At 38.6% G+C, this 17,394-nt stretch overlaps 1 protein-coding gene across 14 annotated transcripts in view; it reads left to right on the forward strand.

Annotated features, from left to right (window-relative positions):
* The window catches only part of DNAH14 (dynein axonemal heavy chain 14), a 325,158-nt gene that overhangs the window by 206,981 nt on the left and 100,783 nt on the right, over positions 1-17,394 (forward strand). For all 14 annotated transcript variants that reach the window (XR_013381670.1, XM_077901271.1, XM_077901270.1 and 11 more), the window contains 8 exons: positions 6,589-6,705; positions 9,442-9,600; positions 10,557-10,689; positions 12,200-12,261; positions 13,163-13,347; positions 14,299-14,427; positions 14,957-15,094; positions 16,336-16,503. Coding sequence is in view for 13 of the 14 variants with exons in the window: in XM_077901271.1 (XP_077757397.1) it covers positions 6,589-6,705; positions 9,442-9,600; positions 10,557-10,689; positions 12,200-12,261; positions 13,163-13,347; positions 14,299-14,427; positions 14,957-15,094; positions 16,336-16,503 (1,091 nt within the window). In the remaining variant the exon portion in view is untranslated. The remainder of the gene's footprint in view (positions 1-6,588; positions 6,706-9,441; positions 9,601-10,556; positions 10,690-12,199; positions 12,262-13,162; positions 13,348-14,298; positions 14,428-14,956; positions 15,095-16,335; positions 16,504-17,394) is intronic.

Here is a 17,394-nt window from a genome sequence, read left to right on the forward strand (position 1 = left end):
CTCAGAAAGAAGAATCTACATATAATTGGGGTTCCAGAAAATGCTGAGAGGGACAGAGGGCCAGAATATATATTTGAACAAATCATAGCTGAGAAGTTCCCTAATTTGGGGAGGGAAACAGGCATTCAGATCCAGGAGATAGAGAGGTTGCCCACTAAAATCAATAAAAATCGTTCAACACCTCGACATTTAATAGTGAAACTTGCAAATTCCAAAGATAAAGAGAAAATCCTTAAAGCAGCGAGAGGCAAGAGATTCTTAACTTATATGGGGAGAAATATCAGATTAACAGCAGCCCTCTCCACAGAGACCTAGCAGGCCAGAAAGGGCTGGCATGATATATTCAGGGTCCTAAATGAGAAGAACATGCAACCAAGAATACTATATCCAGCAAGGCTGTCATTCAGAATAGAAAGAGAGATAAAGAGCTTCCAAAATAGGCAGAAACTGAAAGAATATGTGACCACCAAACCAGCTCTGCAAGAAATATTAAGGAGGACCCTGTAAAAGAGGAAGCCCAAAGAAATAATCCATAAAAACAGGGACTGAAGAGGTATTGCAATGACAACTAAATTCATATCTTTCAATAGTTACTCTGAACGTGAATGGGCTAAATGATCCCATCAAAAGATGCAGGGTTTCAAATTGGATAAAAAAGCAAGACCCATCTATTTGCTGTCAACAAGAGACTCATTTTAGAACTAAGGACATCTCCAGCCTGAAAATGAAAGGGTGAAGAACCATTTATCATTCAAATGGTCCTCAAAAGAAAGCTGGGGTAGCCATCCTCATATCAGATAAATTAAAGTTTATCCCAAAGACCGTAGTAAGAGATAAAGAGGGACCCTATATCATACTTAAAGGATCTATCCAACAAGAAGACCTAAAAATCATGAATATTTATGCCTCTAATGTGGGAGCTGCCAAGTATGTGAATCAATGAATAACCAAAGTAAAGACATACTTAGATAATAATACACTAATGGAGAGACTTCAACATGGCATTTTCTGCAAATGACATCTTCTAAGCACATCACCAAAGAAACAAGGGCTTTAAATGATATACTGGACCAGACGGATTTCACAGATATATACTTTCCATCCAAAAGCAACCAAATACACATTTTTCTCAAGTGCATATGAAACTTTCTCCAGAATAGACCACATACTGGAACGCAAATCAGGTCTAAACCAATACCAAAAGATTGAGATTGTCCCCTGCATATTTTCAGACCACCAATGCTTTGAAACTAGAACTCAATCACAAGAAGAGATTTGGAAGAAACTCAAACACGTGGAGGTTAAAGAGCATCCTACTAAAAGATGAATGGGCCAACCAGGAAATTGGAAAATTAAAAAGATTAATGGAAACTAATGAAAATGAAGATACAACTGTTCAGAATCTTTGGGATACAGCAAAAGCAGTCCTAAGAGGGAAATACATGGCAATACAAGCCTCCCTCAAAATATTGGAAAAAACTCAAATATACAAGCTAACCTCACACCTAAAGGAACTGAAGAAAGAACAAGTAAAACCTACACCAAGCAGAAGAAGAGAGATAATAAATATTTGAGCAGGACTCAATGAACTAGAGACCAGAAGAACTGTGGAACAGATAAAACCAGGAGGTGGTTCTTTGAAAGAATTAATAAGATAGATAAACCATTAGCAAGCCTTATTAAAAAGAAAAAAGACTCAAATTAATAAAATCATGAAGAGGAGCAATCACAACCAATACCAAAGAAATACAAATGATTTTAAAAACATATTATGAGCAGCTATATGCCAGTAAATTAGGCAATCTAGAAAAAATGGATGCATTTCTGGAAAACCACAAATTACCAAAACTGGAACAGGAAGAAATAGAAAACATGAACAGGCCAATAACCAGCAAGGAAATTGAAGCAGTCATCAAACACCCAAGACACAAAAGTCCAGGGCCAGATGGCTTCCCAGGGGAATTCTATCAAACATTTAAAGAAGAAATAATACCTATTCTACTAAAGCTGTTCCAAAGGATAGAAAGGGATGGAATACTTCCAAACTCGTTTTATGAGGCCAGCATTAACTTAATTCCAAAACCAGACAAAGACCCCACTAAAAAGAATTATAGACCAATATCCCTGATGAACACAAATGCAAAAATTCTCAACAAGATACTAGCCAGTAGGATCCAACAGTACATTAAGAAGATTATTCACCATGCCCATGTGGGATTTATCCCTGGGATGCAGGGTGGTTCAACACTCGTAAAACAATCAACATGATAAATCACATCAACCAGAGAAAAAATAAGAACCATAGGATCCTCTCAATAGATGTATAGAAAGCATTTGACAAAATACAGCATCCATTCCTGATCAAAACTCTACAGAGTATAGGGATAGAGGGAACATTCCTCAGTATCCTAAAAGCCATCTATGAAAAGCCCACAGCAAATATCATTCTCATGGAGAAAAAATGAGAACCTTTCCCCTAAGATCAGGAACACCACTGCTCTTTAACATAGTACTAGAAGTCCTAGCCTCAGCAATCAGACAACAAAAAGAAATAAAGGCATTCAAATTGGCAAAGAAGAAGTCAAACACTCCCTCCTCACAGATGACATGATACTGTACATAGAATACCCAAAAGACTCCACCCCAAGATTGTTAGAACTCATAGCAATTCAGCAATGTGGCAGGTTACAATATCAATGCACAGAAATCAGTGGCATTTCTATACACTAACAATGAGACTGAAGAAAGAGTCAATCCCATTTGCAATTGCACCCAAAAGCATAAGATACCTAGGAATTATCCTAACCAAAGAGGTAAAGGACCTATACCCTAAAAACTACAGAACACTTCTGAAATTGAGGAAGAGATTGAAAAATATTCCATGCTCATGGATTGGAGGAATTAATATTGTGAAAATGTCTATGCCACCCAGGGCAATGTACATGTTCAATGCAATCCCTATCAGAATACCATGGACTTTCTTCAGAGAATTGGAACAAATAATCTTAAGATTTGTGTGGAATCAGAAAAGACCCCCGAATAGCCAGGGGAATATTGAAAAAGAAAACTAGAGCTGGGGTCACAATGCCAGATTTCAAGTTGTACTACAAAGCTGTGATCATCAAGACAGTGTGGTATTGGCACAAAAACAGACACATAGATCAATGGAACAGAATAGAGAATCCAGAAATGGGCCCTCAACTCTATGGTCAACTAATATTTGACAAATGAGGAAAGACTATCCCCTGGAAAAAGGACAGTCTCTTCAATAAATGGTGCTGGGAAAATTGGACAGCCACGTGCAGAAGAATGAAACTGGACTATTCTCTTACACCATACACAAAGATAAACTCGAAATGGATGAAAGTTCTAAATGTGAGACAAGAATCCATCGAAATGCTAGAGGAGAACACAGGCAACACCCTTTTTGAACTTGGCCACAGCAACTTCTTGCAAGATACATCTATGAAGGCAGGGGGAAAAAAAGCAAAAATGAACTATTGGGACTTAAGATAAAAAGATTCTGCACAGCAAAAGAAACAGTCAACAAAACTAAAAGACAACCTACAGAATGGGAGAAGATATTTGCAAATGACATATCAGATAAAGGACTAGTATCAAAGATCTATAAAGAACTTATCAAACTCAACACCCAAGAAACAAAAATTACATCATGAAATGAGCAGAAAACATGAACAAAAATTTCCCCAAAGAAGACACACATGGCCAACAAGCACATGAGGAAGTGCCCGAATCACTTGCCATCAGGGAAATACAAATCAAAACAACAATGAGATACCACCTCACACCAGTGAGAATGGTGAAAATTAACAAGGCAGGAAACAACAAATGTTGGAGAGGATGCGGAGAAAGGGGAACCCTCTTGCACTGTTGGTGGGAATGTGAACTGGCACAGCCACTCTGGATAACTATGTGGAGGTTCCTCAAAGAGTTAAAAATAGACCTTCCCTACGACCTAGCAATTGCACTATTGCATATTTACCCCAAAGATACAGATGCAGGGAAATGCCGGGACACCTGCACCCCAATGTTTATAGCAGCAATGTCCACAGTAGCCAAACTGTGGAAGGAGCCTTGGTGTCCATCGAAAGATGAATGGATAAAGAAGATGTGGTCTACATATACAATAGAATATTACTCAGCCATCAGAAAGGACGAATACTCACCATTTGTTTCAATGTGGATGGAACTAGAGGGTATTATGCTGAGTGAAGTCAATCGGAGAAGGACAATCATCCTATGGTTTAACGCATACGGAGAATATAAAAAATAGTGAAGGTGATTATAGGGGAAAGGAGAGAAAATGAGTGGGAAAAATCATCTAGGGTGACCGAACATGAAAGACTCCTAACTCTGGGAAATGAACAAAGGGTAGTGGAAGGGGAAGTGGGTAGGGGGATGGGGTGACGGGTACTGAGAGGGGCACTGGATGGGATGAGCACTGGATGTTATACGGTATGTTTGCAAATTGAACTTCAATAAAAAAATAATAAATCAGGAAAAAAAGTCCCATGGAAGAAGAACAAAGCTGGAGGTATCATACGTTCTTATCTCAAACCATATTTCAACGCCATAAAAATCAAAACTATGGTGCTGGCATTGAAAACTGACACACAGACCAAGAGAACAGAATAGAGAGTCTAGAATTAACCCAGTCCTGTATACCCAACCATCTTTTCTTATTCACTTCACAGAGAGACAGTGTACTCTTGAGTGGGGAGAGGGAGAGGGAGAGAGAATCTGAAGCAGATTCTACAGTCAGTGCAGAGCCTGATACGAAACTCGATCTCACAATCAGGAGATAGTGACCTGAGCTGAAACCAAGAGTCAGATGCCCAACCGACTGAACCACCCAGGCAACCCCTAGCCAACCAATTTTTTACAAAGACACCAAGAAGATGTCTTTTTGGTATACAGAATTGGGAAAACTGCATATTCACATGCAAACTGAATGATGAAGTTGGACCTTTATCTTGCATCACTGACAAAAATAAGCTCAAAATGAATTAAAGATATAAATTTAAGACCTGAAACTATAGAATGTCTAGAAGAAAACATAGGGGAAAAGTTCCTTGGCATTGGTCTTAAGAATGATTTTTTGGAATTATTGCCCAATAGCAAAGGCAACACACGCAGAAGTAAGCAGGTGGAACCGCACAGATGGAAAGCTTCTGCACCATGCAGGAAACAACCAAGTGAAAAGGCAGCCTGTGCAGCAAGGGGAGACATTTGCAAACTGAATGTGTGATAAGGGGTTAGTATCCAAAATACATACGAAACTCCTATAACACAGTAGCAAAAAAAAAAAAAAACAGATCATGGTTACCAGGGGTTAGGACTGAAGACAAAAGGGAGTTTTTTTAGGGTTTTAGAATTCTTATATTATCTCATCATCTATTATGGTGATGACAAGAATACATTCAGGGGGTAACAAACTCCTAGAACTGTATACTCCCAAAAAATAAATTTTCCAGTATATGAAAATTTTATAAATGATTCAAAAAACAGTCAAATATTCACACTTTTATCTTCATCTGGTGAAACCATGGCTACATGGTTTAGCATTATTATTCTGTGTTTTCCAGAATCTATTAAGAAAATACATTACTGGGATCCCTGGGTGGCGCAGCGGTTTGGCGCCTGCCTTTGGCCCAGGGCGCGATCCTGGAGACCCGGGATCGAATCCCACGTCGGGCTCCCGGTGCATGGAGCCTGCTTCTCCCTCTGCCTGTGTCTCTGCGCCCCTCTCTCTCTCTCTGTGACTATCATAAATAAAAATAAAAATAAAAAAAGAAAAGAAAATGCATTACTTTTATGATGGAAAAACAAATATGTTTTGAAAGTAAATAGCAGTTATGTAATATACTGGTTTGACTAAAACCAGCATAAACTGTCATTTCATAATATCCATGTGGGGCAGCCCCAGTGGCTCAGCGGTTTAGTGCAGCCTTCAGCCCGGGCATGATCCTGGAGACCTAGGATCGAGTCCCATGTCGGGCTCCCTGCATGGAGCCTGCTCCTCCCTCAGCCTGTGTCTCTGCCTCTCTCTCTCTCTCTTTCTCTCTCTCTCTGTGTCTCTCATGAATAAATAAATAAAATCTTAAAAAAATATATCCAACATGTGATAATAAGTAGAGCTTCTGGGTAAGATTTCAAAGGATATCAGATCATGATTCACCTTGCTTTCTGGATATAGAAAGACATTTTTATATAATTAAAACTCAGAAGGGGATCCATGGGTGGCTCAGCAGTTTAGCACCTGCCTTTGGCCCAGGGTGTGATCCTGGAGTCCCAGGATCGAGTTCCTCGTCGGGCTTCCTGCATGGAGCCTGCTTCTCCCTCTGCCTGTGTCTCTGCCTCTCTCTCTCTCTCTCTCATGAATAAATAATAAAAAAAATCAGAAGGAAAAAAATATAGGCCTGTTTTATAATTTTGGATATATCCTTGGTGAATGGTTATTATTTCTGATTCAACAATCAGATTTTTCACATTGAGATCATATCATTAAGGAAACATTCCATAAATGAACCTTTCTAACTTGGATTTCTTTTTCATTTTCAAATGCAGGTGTCAATCTACCAACTGGTAAGCGTTCTATCTTTGGCTATTTTGTGGATTTACAGCAATGCGAATTCATACCATGGTCAGAATTACTTCCTAGTATTCAGACACTAATTCAAAAAGGTAAGAATAATTCTAAGAATCATACTCTAACTTTTTTAAAATGTTGAGATTGCTCTAAAAAGTAGTTAGATCAGCAGCTTTGAAGACTGACCTATTCCAAGTTTGTGCAGAACCAATATAGATCTATGTTTACAAAGCATGACTAAAAACATAACCACAGAATACTGATTTCTGAGAAATTGGAATGTATTTGATTAAGGCAGTTGTGCATTGTAAAACAATATATGTATGTATTTTGCTTATTGAAAGTCTTACTAATGGGAATATTTAGTATTTTTTTTACTTTTATTTATTTATTTATTTATTTATTTATTTATTTATTTTATGATAGTCACAGAGAGAGAGAAAGAGAGAGAGGCAGAGACACAGGCAGAGGGAGAAGCAGGCTCCATGCACCGGGAGCCCGACGTGGGATTCGATCCCGGGTCTCCAGGATCGCGCCCTGGGCCAAAGGCAGGCACAATCCTGCTGCGCCACCCAGGGATCCCAGGAATATTTAGTATTTTAATTAGTTGTGGGTAGTGAAAGCAGAAAAGGGAGAGGATCTCTTCTAAAATAGGAAAAGCATATATGTAAGAACTACAGTCAATTATAAAAGAAATTAGAAAAGAATAATCATACTTTCACAGATATCTTCTGCTTATACATAGAGAAAACAAAGAAACAGAAAATGTTGTACCATGAGAGCTTAGCTGAAGTTTGAGGCAGGAACTTAATGATTAGAGGTCTTGCAAATATAAGAAATTCAATAAATGCAAATTTAATTGAATTTCTTTTAGGTCAGGTTTCTCTCATCAGTGAATTTCAAAGTTCAGTTATAAGACATTCTGGTAGGAAACAACCAGAGATATCATAATTATGGAGTGTTTGGGAATTTCTAATTTTGAACTAATTTATACGAGCATCCTACTGTATAATATTTGTCACAGTATGCATTAGTAGATGATTACATTTATCTAAAACCTCCAAATTGTCTATCACATGTTTTGCTAATATTGGTTATTTTTCTCCTTAGCTTTTACTACTACGTATAAAAACATAACTGAATGTCCATGCATATAGCTCAATATCTTAGTTTACCATTCCTCTATAAAACCATAAAACCAGGGGTATTTACTCCAAATCTAAGGTACCACTTCCTCTGCCCCCACCTTTTCCTAATTGTAGGCAACAGGCTTAGAAGAAACCAAAACCCTCACAGGCTTTCAAAGCCAAACCTATGACAGGAATTTAAATATCAGAACATCACAATATCGTCTTCCATTGAGCCTGTGCAAGGTAAATCAGAGGTCCTGGTGCCAGACCAGTGTCTGGTACAAGAAACAAAAAAATGACAAAACCCCACATTTTGTTCATGTAAGAATCCAGGAAGATTATCAGAAATACAGTGAGTGATGTGAGGTGCTTTGGAATGAAAACACTGGAAGGCAATTCTCAAGATACATCAAAATTATAAGTCATATGCCAGTTTATAGTGACCCAACAACTTTCCATGTGGGGAAGCTATGTGCAGAATAACATGTGTATATTATATAAATTCATCAGAAGACAGGAAACACCATAAATATCTAATACTTGATTGCTGGTAAGAAATCTAGGACACACACAAAAAAAAATCTAGGATACATTCATTAAATAGAAGAACATTAATCAGAAAAAAGTCTTTACTGGTATGGAAGGATTTCTAAAATGTACCAAATTTTTAAAACTTGCTGACCAGCATGTGAATGTATCGGCTAGTTGATTTCTAATGTTAAAAAAGCGAATATGAGATGAAGGAAGTGAGGTCCATGTTGTGTTGAGCCCTTCTGAGAGGTTTGGCTGCATAATGGGAGAAAGAACTGGGGTGGTATTTGTAGGAAACTGTGGGGTCAAGAGAAATTTAGTTTAGTTTTGGGTGTGTGTATTTTCTATTACATATAAAATTGCCTATATTCAATTAGTTTTTCTAAATAAATATCCATTTCCCATACTTCAGCCAATAAAAAGATGGGTGATACTAGTACATAAATGTTTGTACAACAGAAAATTTGAACAGAAACGAGACAGATGATGGGAGGAGAAGTCTTACCCGAGAAGTGAAGTTCTTTTTTTTTTTTTTTTGTATATTTTTTATTGGAATTTGATTTGCCAACATATAGTATAACACGCAGAGCTCATCCTGTCAAGTGCCCCCCTCAGTGCCCGTCACCCAGTCACCCCATCCCCCCACCCACCTTCCCTTCCACTACCCTTTGTTCGTTTCCAAGAGTTAGGAGTCTCTCATGTTCTATCACTGTCTCTAATTTTACCCACTCATTTCCCTCCTTTCCCCCATAATCTCTTTCACTATTTTTTATATTCCCGGTATGACTGAAACCATATAATGTTTGTCCTTCTCTGATTGACTTACTTCATTCAGCATAATACCCTCCAGTTCCATCCACGTCACAGCAAATGGTGGGTATTCGTCCTTTCTGATGGCTGAGTGATATTCCATTGTATGTGAAGTTCTTAAAAAGGACCACAGGAGGTTCTGCAGGAGAGCTGCTTTCCTCCTGGGCATCACCTACAGTGGTGGGGGGTGGGGGAGCTGGAAGACAGGGTGGGGGGAGTGTGGGTGAAAGGAACAGAGGCCCTGGGTGCTAGTGTGAGTTTACATTGTGTCACAAGGGATAGACTTTTCCAGAAAGTGTTTAGTACCTTAAAGATTAACATTCATGTAAAGTCATTTGAAACATTTGCACTTTACCTTAGGAACTTCAATTCTAGCGGACCCTGAAGGATCCAGTGAAAATTTCTTGAAGATCAGGGAGTACGGAGAGAACATCAGTCACATCGCCACCAGGGACACGGTGTCCCTTTCTTTCCTCATAAGCTTTCTATTAAAGAATTTCTGCCCTGTGCTTCTCACAGGTACTAAAACAGAGTTAGGAACAGACTTAGTAATTACTTAGTCTAATCAATTTACTTTATAACTGGGGGCAAAATAAGCCCTGAGAAGCTTTAGACACTGTATCAGTGTACAGTCTTACTAACAGTGCATGAATGCCCATCTCCCCCATGTTTGCCAATAGAGGACAAATCTCAGAGGCAACCTGTGGGCTCAGTCCTTGCTAGGGCTCCATACCCATGGGCTGACAGCCTGGACGGGGTGGGTTGGGGGGTGGCTGATGTTAGGAACATCCATTCACTCACATAATTATATACACAGAAAAAAAAAAAAAGAAAGAAACCGCATGAGTAAAAAATGACAGATGTAATTCCTCAACCCAGTGTTAAAATTTTTCAGTCTTTTGCTACCAAATGAGTTCATACAGTCCCCCTCTTCCTTAACATTTCTGTCACTTCTTGCCTTTCTCCTATGCTGACCTGCCCATCACCACAGGCAGTGGTTTGCTCTCCCAGTTCCATACAGAAAATATGGAGGCAAAATGAGGGTGGAACTCTCAGTCTATACCTTGCCTCCAGTTTGGTTTAGAAAATTCTTATTCTTAGTATTTGGTGAATTGTAAAGCCATGCCCCTATATTACTGTAGTAGTTTGTCATCAAATTTCTCCCGCAGATTGTGTTGACAAAAAATTTCAGGGAAATTAATTTCATGAGGTAGCTCTGCTGTCCTGTAAGAAAGATTTGTGATAGGTGCAAGTGACTATTCAATTAAAAATAATAGTTAACTCTTAATCTATCCTTTTATAAGAGATGTAAATAATTTGAGCAGATTTCATGTTTACCTCCTAGTTTACCCAATCTTGACATTGTTTAACATACAATTTTCAAATAAAATGTTATCGGTTCATCTTAATATGTTAGCATCTATTCATTTCCTTGGCTATAAATCTAACCTAATGTGGGTTTTTTTTCCCCCTAGGAGACCCTGCTGTTGGGAAAACCGCTGCCATTAAAGAAATGCTTGAGAAGTTGGAGTGTCCTGGAGCACTGGATGTGAAATATGGCTCAATCTTAGGAGAAGTCCTACTATATAATGAAATTAAAAAATCAAGGTTGTATATTTAAACTCTAAAGTTGATTTGTCTGGTAAAAAAAAATGTTTACTTTAATATATAAATGTGCCTTGTTTTAAAAAGCAAACCTGTTATGTAAAAATGCAGAATTCTTCCAAAGAGGAGTGAAGAAAATCTGTATTTTTCCAAAGTATTAACACCTAGATTAATTCCTTTAAATGAGAAATTTTTATATATAATTAAATTTAAAATCTCCTTTTTCTTACATCACAAAGTACAGCTATAAACTATTTTCTTTCCTGGAAAAATGTACCCACAACATACAAAAAATGTTGCATATAATTTCTAACACTAGAAATACATTTTCTTCTTATCAAATATAAAAATATTCTTCACAAGGGTGCGTGGGTGGCTTAGTCTGTTAAACATGGGACACTTGATCTCAGCTCAGGCCTTGATCTCAGGGTCATGGGTTCCCACCTTGTGGTGCTCCACCCATGCTGGGGGTGTGGAGCCTACTTGAAAAAAAATTTTTTATAGAGAACTTTGTCATACTCAGTGTCTCTTCCTAAGATGGGGGAGGGGAACAATGAAAAAGAGTTCTAAATTGTGCAAATAAAATGCAAATTTTTAAAGTTAATTCTAATTAAAATATGAGAGAACCACACTGTTGTTTGAACAGAGTAAGCAGGTGGAACTGTGGAGGAGCCCAGTTCAACCCCTTCTATAATGTTAGACTCCCAGGAGGAGAGGAGGGAGGCCCTCCCAGGGCTTAGCATCACCAGGGCAGGGTCTCAGATACAGAAGAGACACCTGCCCTCCCTTCAGGGGATTCCTTCCAAGCCACAGCCCCTCTCCTGCCCACACTGGCACTCATCAAGGCAGTCCTGTCTTCCCAAGATATCTTGAATTTCACTTGTATCTCCAGTGCCACTGGTTTGCAGGAGCACTGTCACCTGCATATTCCATGAATGATTTTGGAATAGAATCCTTCTTTGCTTAAATAAGGCTGTTAAAAAGTCAGAGAAATAATTTTGGAAACATTGAATACCATAGGAATCATTCCTTACCTGAATTACTATAAACATAAATAATGGACACCAGAAACTAAATCTTACTATATGTGCAGTATATAAAGTGAAATGGAGTTTAATACAGCAATAATGTTACAAAGCAATACCTGAAGACACGGCCAGAATAAAGGTGAAGGGCTTGTGTGGAACCGTCCACAGGCAAAGTGCTTTCCATACAGGGATGAGGGAGTTAGTGGCTTCCTGCCCATCAGGGACACTGGCAGCCTGGCACCCCTGAGATCTGTCCAGTTTGTTCTTTAGAGGAAATCTGCGTTGTTAAGTTTGGGTATCAGCTTTAATGGTGACAGTGGTGACACAATCTTATCTGTAAAAGTGTAAACAGGAAAAGAGAATGTTTCCTTGTAGGAGAGTGAGGTAGAGCCCACCACACACTGATGCTTTCCTTATGTTTTGTTCATAAGGCTACTGTGGGAAGCAAGCTAACTCTGAATTTCTAAAACATTGTTTTCCACTAGCCTGAAGCAGAATATCAGCATCTTGCTTTCTGAAACTCACAAGGCAGCAGCCGGGAGTCTAGGTACGTGTACAGTCCTGGACATCCCTTCCTGTCTTAGCCGCATGCAGGTCACAGCATTTCGGGATGAACACATTTCCACTGATAGTTTAAAATACAAGATCCTGAACTGCCTTGCCCTGCCCAATAGCTGGAGTGGTTTGGGAGATCTTCCGAGGAAGTGGGAACTTTGGACTAATTCTAGAAGCACCGGGAGGCAGTATCGGCCTATTCTGTTCTTTCGTGCTTGTATGAGTAACATGGTGGAGGAGTTAAAATGCTGTGAGTTTTCAGATCTGGCCACACGTGTTGCTTCCAGGCCTCATCCCAGAGACCTCTGGCCCGGTGGTTTGGGAGCAGCCACTCATTTTCTGAAGAAGAAAAGCAGGGGCAATCCAAAGAAAGCTGCAGAAAGGGAAGGGAACCTGGCCACAAGATTCTTGCCTGAGGAGTTGTTTTGTTTTTACTTTCATATTTGCCGTGGCACCATCCCACCCTTGTGGAGGATCCTCTCAGGGAATGAGTCTGATGGCTTCTGTAGACACACTTGCATGCTGCTTTTAAATCGTTCATACATACTTTCATTAGATACATAACATCTTGCAAATCTAAATATTTTTAAATCATAAAAAGTGACCTGTGTCAATTGTGCATAAATGTACAGAGAGTTTTCTGGGCTTTCGTACTGTTTCATTTGGCTGTGGTTGCAGAGACCCTGCATACCACAGAAAAGGAAGGAAATTGATGGAAATATTTCAGAGTTGGTATTCCTTCTCTCTCTGAATTGTCTGCAGAGTGATTTCATGAAAATGAAAACAATATAGTAAAACTATATAATCTTCATATTTCCTAACACCTTAAAATAAATCACAAATATTCTTAAAGTACTCTGAATTTGTGTTTCTTTCCATATTTGGTATAACAGATAAGCCTATTAAAAAGCCAGAAGTCAGAATTGATGAAAGTTCATTTAAAAATGATAATAAAGGAATTATAGTCTCAACAATAAATTTTAGCATCAGTATCACAGCTGCCCAAGCCAAGGAGATGATTCTCAAGAAGTTAGTACGAAGAACCAAAGACACTCTTGGAGCACCAAAGAGCAGCAGGGTAATACACCCCCCACTACTTTGACTAATATGCTTCTGCTACTCAAGCCATAATGTGACTTATTTTAATTCATAGTAATAGAAAAAACTGTGTCTCCATATACACACCTGCACATTGCTAGAAAATGCACTTTGTAAATGGAAGCTTTGGTTTTCACATCCATGTAATACTGATCAATTATACTGATTCAGAATTACTAAAGCCAGAAGAAGCTCCTGGAACCTAATAAACAAGATCAGATAAGACAGGAAAATGCATTAGATGCCAATGGTTTTGTAACTGAGTGTTTAACCATGTTTTCTTCCCATGATCATGACTTGAGATGCTAAAAAACCAAAATTCAACTGAATAAATTTTAAAGATTAGTTGGCTTTATTCAATTATTTGTGAATCTGCTAGGCATCCAACTAGCAGAAAGGAGCTTCCAGGAGCTGAACAAAATGAAAGACTTTCACAGGCACAGTGGTGTGGGAGCAAGGAAGTTACACTGGCAAAAAGCATATTGTTTGTGGCAATGTCACTTCCTTTAGGGAGTTGGCAGTGTCTATCAGGCAGAGGACCTCACTAGGGCTGAGTTCCTGGTTTTAGATTCCATTTCTGGGAGAGCGGAACTGTCAAGAGGTTTGGGTTTGGTGGTCTGGCGCTTAGCATAAATGACCCCCATTTGGGGCTGTTTTATTTTTAACATGCAAATAAGAGGAAGAAAAACTAGATCCATGGCCTCAGGGAAAGGTACCAAGAGAATAGCCTTGTTGAGTATGTCCTGCTGTTTTGAAAACTTACTGTTTTCTAAAATCATATCTTCAAAATAGAATTTGGTCTGCTACTTTTTAAGAGAAAAGCAGGCATGTCATTACATATAACTTTGTTCTTACACCGTAGTATAATTAATATGTGCAACTGAAAGAAAGACAATTCTAAGAGATATGTTTTAAAATCCTTTGTCTTAAGATTGTAGTATTCATCGATGATCTGAATGTGCCAGAATCAGATACATATGGAACACAGCCACCCCTGGAATTAATCAGGCAGTTACTAGATATGGGAGGGCTTTATGATACTGAGAAGAATGCTTGGAAGGTACCGTATATCCTAAGATTTTGTTCACATTAACTGTTGTTACTTAACAAACATTCATAACGGCATTGAGTGAATTGAGAAACTTAGAAACTCTAGTCAGATGAACATGCAGAACAAATTGGAAACTACTTTAACCATGCTGATGGCGTCTTTATGTGTGTTTGTGGGTGCATAGAAATCCTGGCTGTCCCAGAAACTCATGCCCATTCTTCTGCGCCCTCCCTCATCACCAGAGTCCTTCACGCGCCTCAACATGTTGCTTCGTTTCCAGTAATTGCTTTTTAAAAGACAGGCTATTATTTGATGACATTTAGAAAGCCTCCTAGGAGTAACAGGTCTTAAAATTGCTTTTGAGGATTTCGGTTACGTCTAAGAAGACCAGTTTCTATTACCATCACAGTTTTTGTTTTTTGCAGTAAATCATCTTTTCATCTAAACATTTAAATATTTTGTGCACCGGGGGCTGGGAAGTGGGTGATATTTCACTTTCTACAGATGCATGTACTTATCCTTTTCACTCTTCAAGCAGAACATTCAAGATCTTTCCCTAGTGGCGGCCTGTGTCCCTGCAGCAGTCAGGAGGCACATCAGCCCACGTCTCCTCAAGCACTTCTCCATCCTGGTGCTGCCTCATCCTTCACAGGGCTCCCTGCATGCGATTTTTCAGGTAAAATGAGTTTTAATTCCATGGTATAGGAGAAGACATGAGAATTTAAACCACCAAAATTGAAAGAAAATTCCTGTAAGGGATGAGTTTTATTCCCTCTACATTTTCTGGCTTCCAGTGGTAATTTACCTCTAAATAGCAGAAACTTAAGTCAGTGTGCATTAGAAATACATGTGGTGCACATTTAATGCATGTTTAAAATGTAGGTCCTAAGACTTCATTCTCAGAGATTCTGATCCAGCGTATCTGGGGTGGAGCTCAGGAATCTGTATCATTAACAAGCACACCTGGGTTTTTGCTATATTGGTTTGTTCTTTGTGTTTCTTTATAGAACACAAAATGAGAAAAGGAATCTGAAATATCTTATTAGAAAAATGGCTCAACTTGAAATCTAGTTTTATTAGAAAAATAAATTTGAAGGGCACCTGGGTAGTTCAGTAGGTTAAGCATCTGACTCTTGATCTCAGCTCAGGTCTTGATTTCAAGGTTGTGAGTTCAAGCCCTACACTGGGGCCTACTAAAAAAAGGAAGGAAGGAAGGAAGGGAGGGAGGGAAAGAAAAGGAAAGAAAAAAGAAAAAAAGAAAAGAAAAGAAAAGAAAAGAAAAGAAAAGAAAAGAAAAGAAAAGAAAAGAAAGAAAAGAAAAGAAAAGGAAAGAAAAGAAAAGAGAAAGAAAGAAGAAAGAAAACTTATGCAAGATTACCAATTTCTTCAAAACTAACCATGTGTTTTTCTTCTTTATAATGTAATATTTAAAGATTGATCTTTTAAATCTATTTTTCAAAAAGCACTTGGTAATTCTGCACATGATCAACAACTTATACCTTAAAAAAAATCCTAACATAGGAGAACGTACATGTACATAAACCAACCCAAAATGAGAAACCAGTTCTGTCACTTTATCTTTCATCTGGTAACCTCCCTTCAGGAGCAAGGAGGTAGAAAGATTGCCAGCACACCTGGTATACACACAGGCGGGACATAAATTGTCCCTAGAGGACATGCAACACATACCTCTAGATCATTCATCAAACTCGGACCAATTGGAATTTTCCCCAGCTTGCGACACTCGCAGTGTCTTTGTATTATTAGTCTGTTGTCAGTTGAAAGTGGATTCTAATTACTAGCATTTTAAATGCCATTAATCCTCCCTGATAGTACACAACTTCCTTTTTAGAAGGGATTATTTAGGAAGAAACCATGCTTAAACTTTTGGGCTAACTATAAAATTTCTCTTTAAAGGCTCATTTGGGAATATATTTCTCCCTCAGTAACTTCACATCTGATGTTCAGAAAAGTAAGGATCAAATAATATCTTGTTCTCTCGCTGTATACTACCAAATATGTCAGAATATGTTGCCAACTCCAGCAAAATGCCACTACATGTTTAATCTTCGAGATATGTTTAAGGTGTGTTTTAGAATTCATTCTCTATCTTTAAATTATAAGTTGAGGGAATGTAATTTTACGGAATTGACTCTCTCCATTTCTCCACTGTCAGCATCCAATTGTTAGAAGGAGGGAAAGGAAATCCACATTGATTAGTTTTGCTATTTATTAGCACCTTATCCCATGAACCATTTGAAAAGAATCATTAAAATAATTCCTTGCAGAGAATTCAGTGATGAAGCCACTAAGACTGTTAGAATATTAGCTGAGATTCTCAGCAGGGAAAGCAGTGGCAAGGGTATTCGAAAGATTTTGGTTTTGCTAAAATACTATTTCAGCTCTCAGAAAATGAAAGCATGTATGCATTTCATGGATATGCCTACATTTCCCACAAGCCTTGCTTTCTACCATAGGAAACGTTGCTAACAGTGCTGACTTAGTCATTAGCTTTGATCAAATAATTTTTAGAATTAAAATATTAAGAAAAACAATTTTTGAATTTGATCTTCCTCTCCTTGCCATGGGACTGTGGTTCAAAATAGTGCATATAATGTTTGAAATGGGTTACACGTTCTTTTCATCAAGATTCAGAATCTTAGAACATGTGTGCAGTGAGGAGTGTCTCTGTAAGCATCAGCACGCCTGCCTCCAGGTCAGCACCATAGTCAGGACTCCTGGCTTCCCATGCTAGCGAGGCGAGCCCTGGGAGGGGTCCTCAAACCCTCTACTCCAGGGGGGATGCCATGCCTGTTTTCCCTGCTATATTGGGGAAAAATATATTCTCTCACCCTGTTCATAGGAGCCCAGGACATATCATGAATTCACAACAGTAAACTGCCCATCTCATCAAAACTCCAGTTTATGACTTGGAGAAATGGACATGTTTTACCTCAGATAATCACTTCTATTTTT

The sequence above is a fragment of the Canis aureus genome, chromosome 6 (assembly GCF_053574225.1).
Source record: "Canis aureus isolate CA01 chromosome 6, VMU_Caureus_v.1.0, whole genome shotgun sequence".
NCBI lineage: Eukaryota > Metazoa > Chordata > Mammalia > Carnivora > Canidae > Canis > Canis aureus.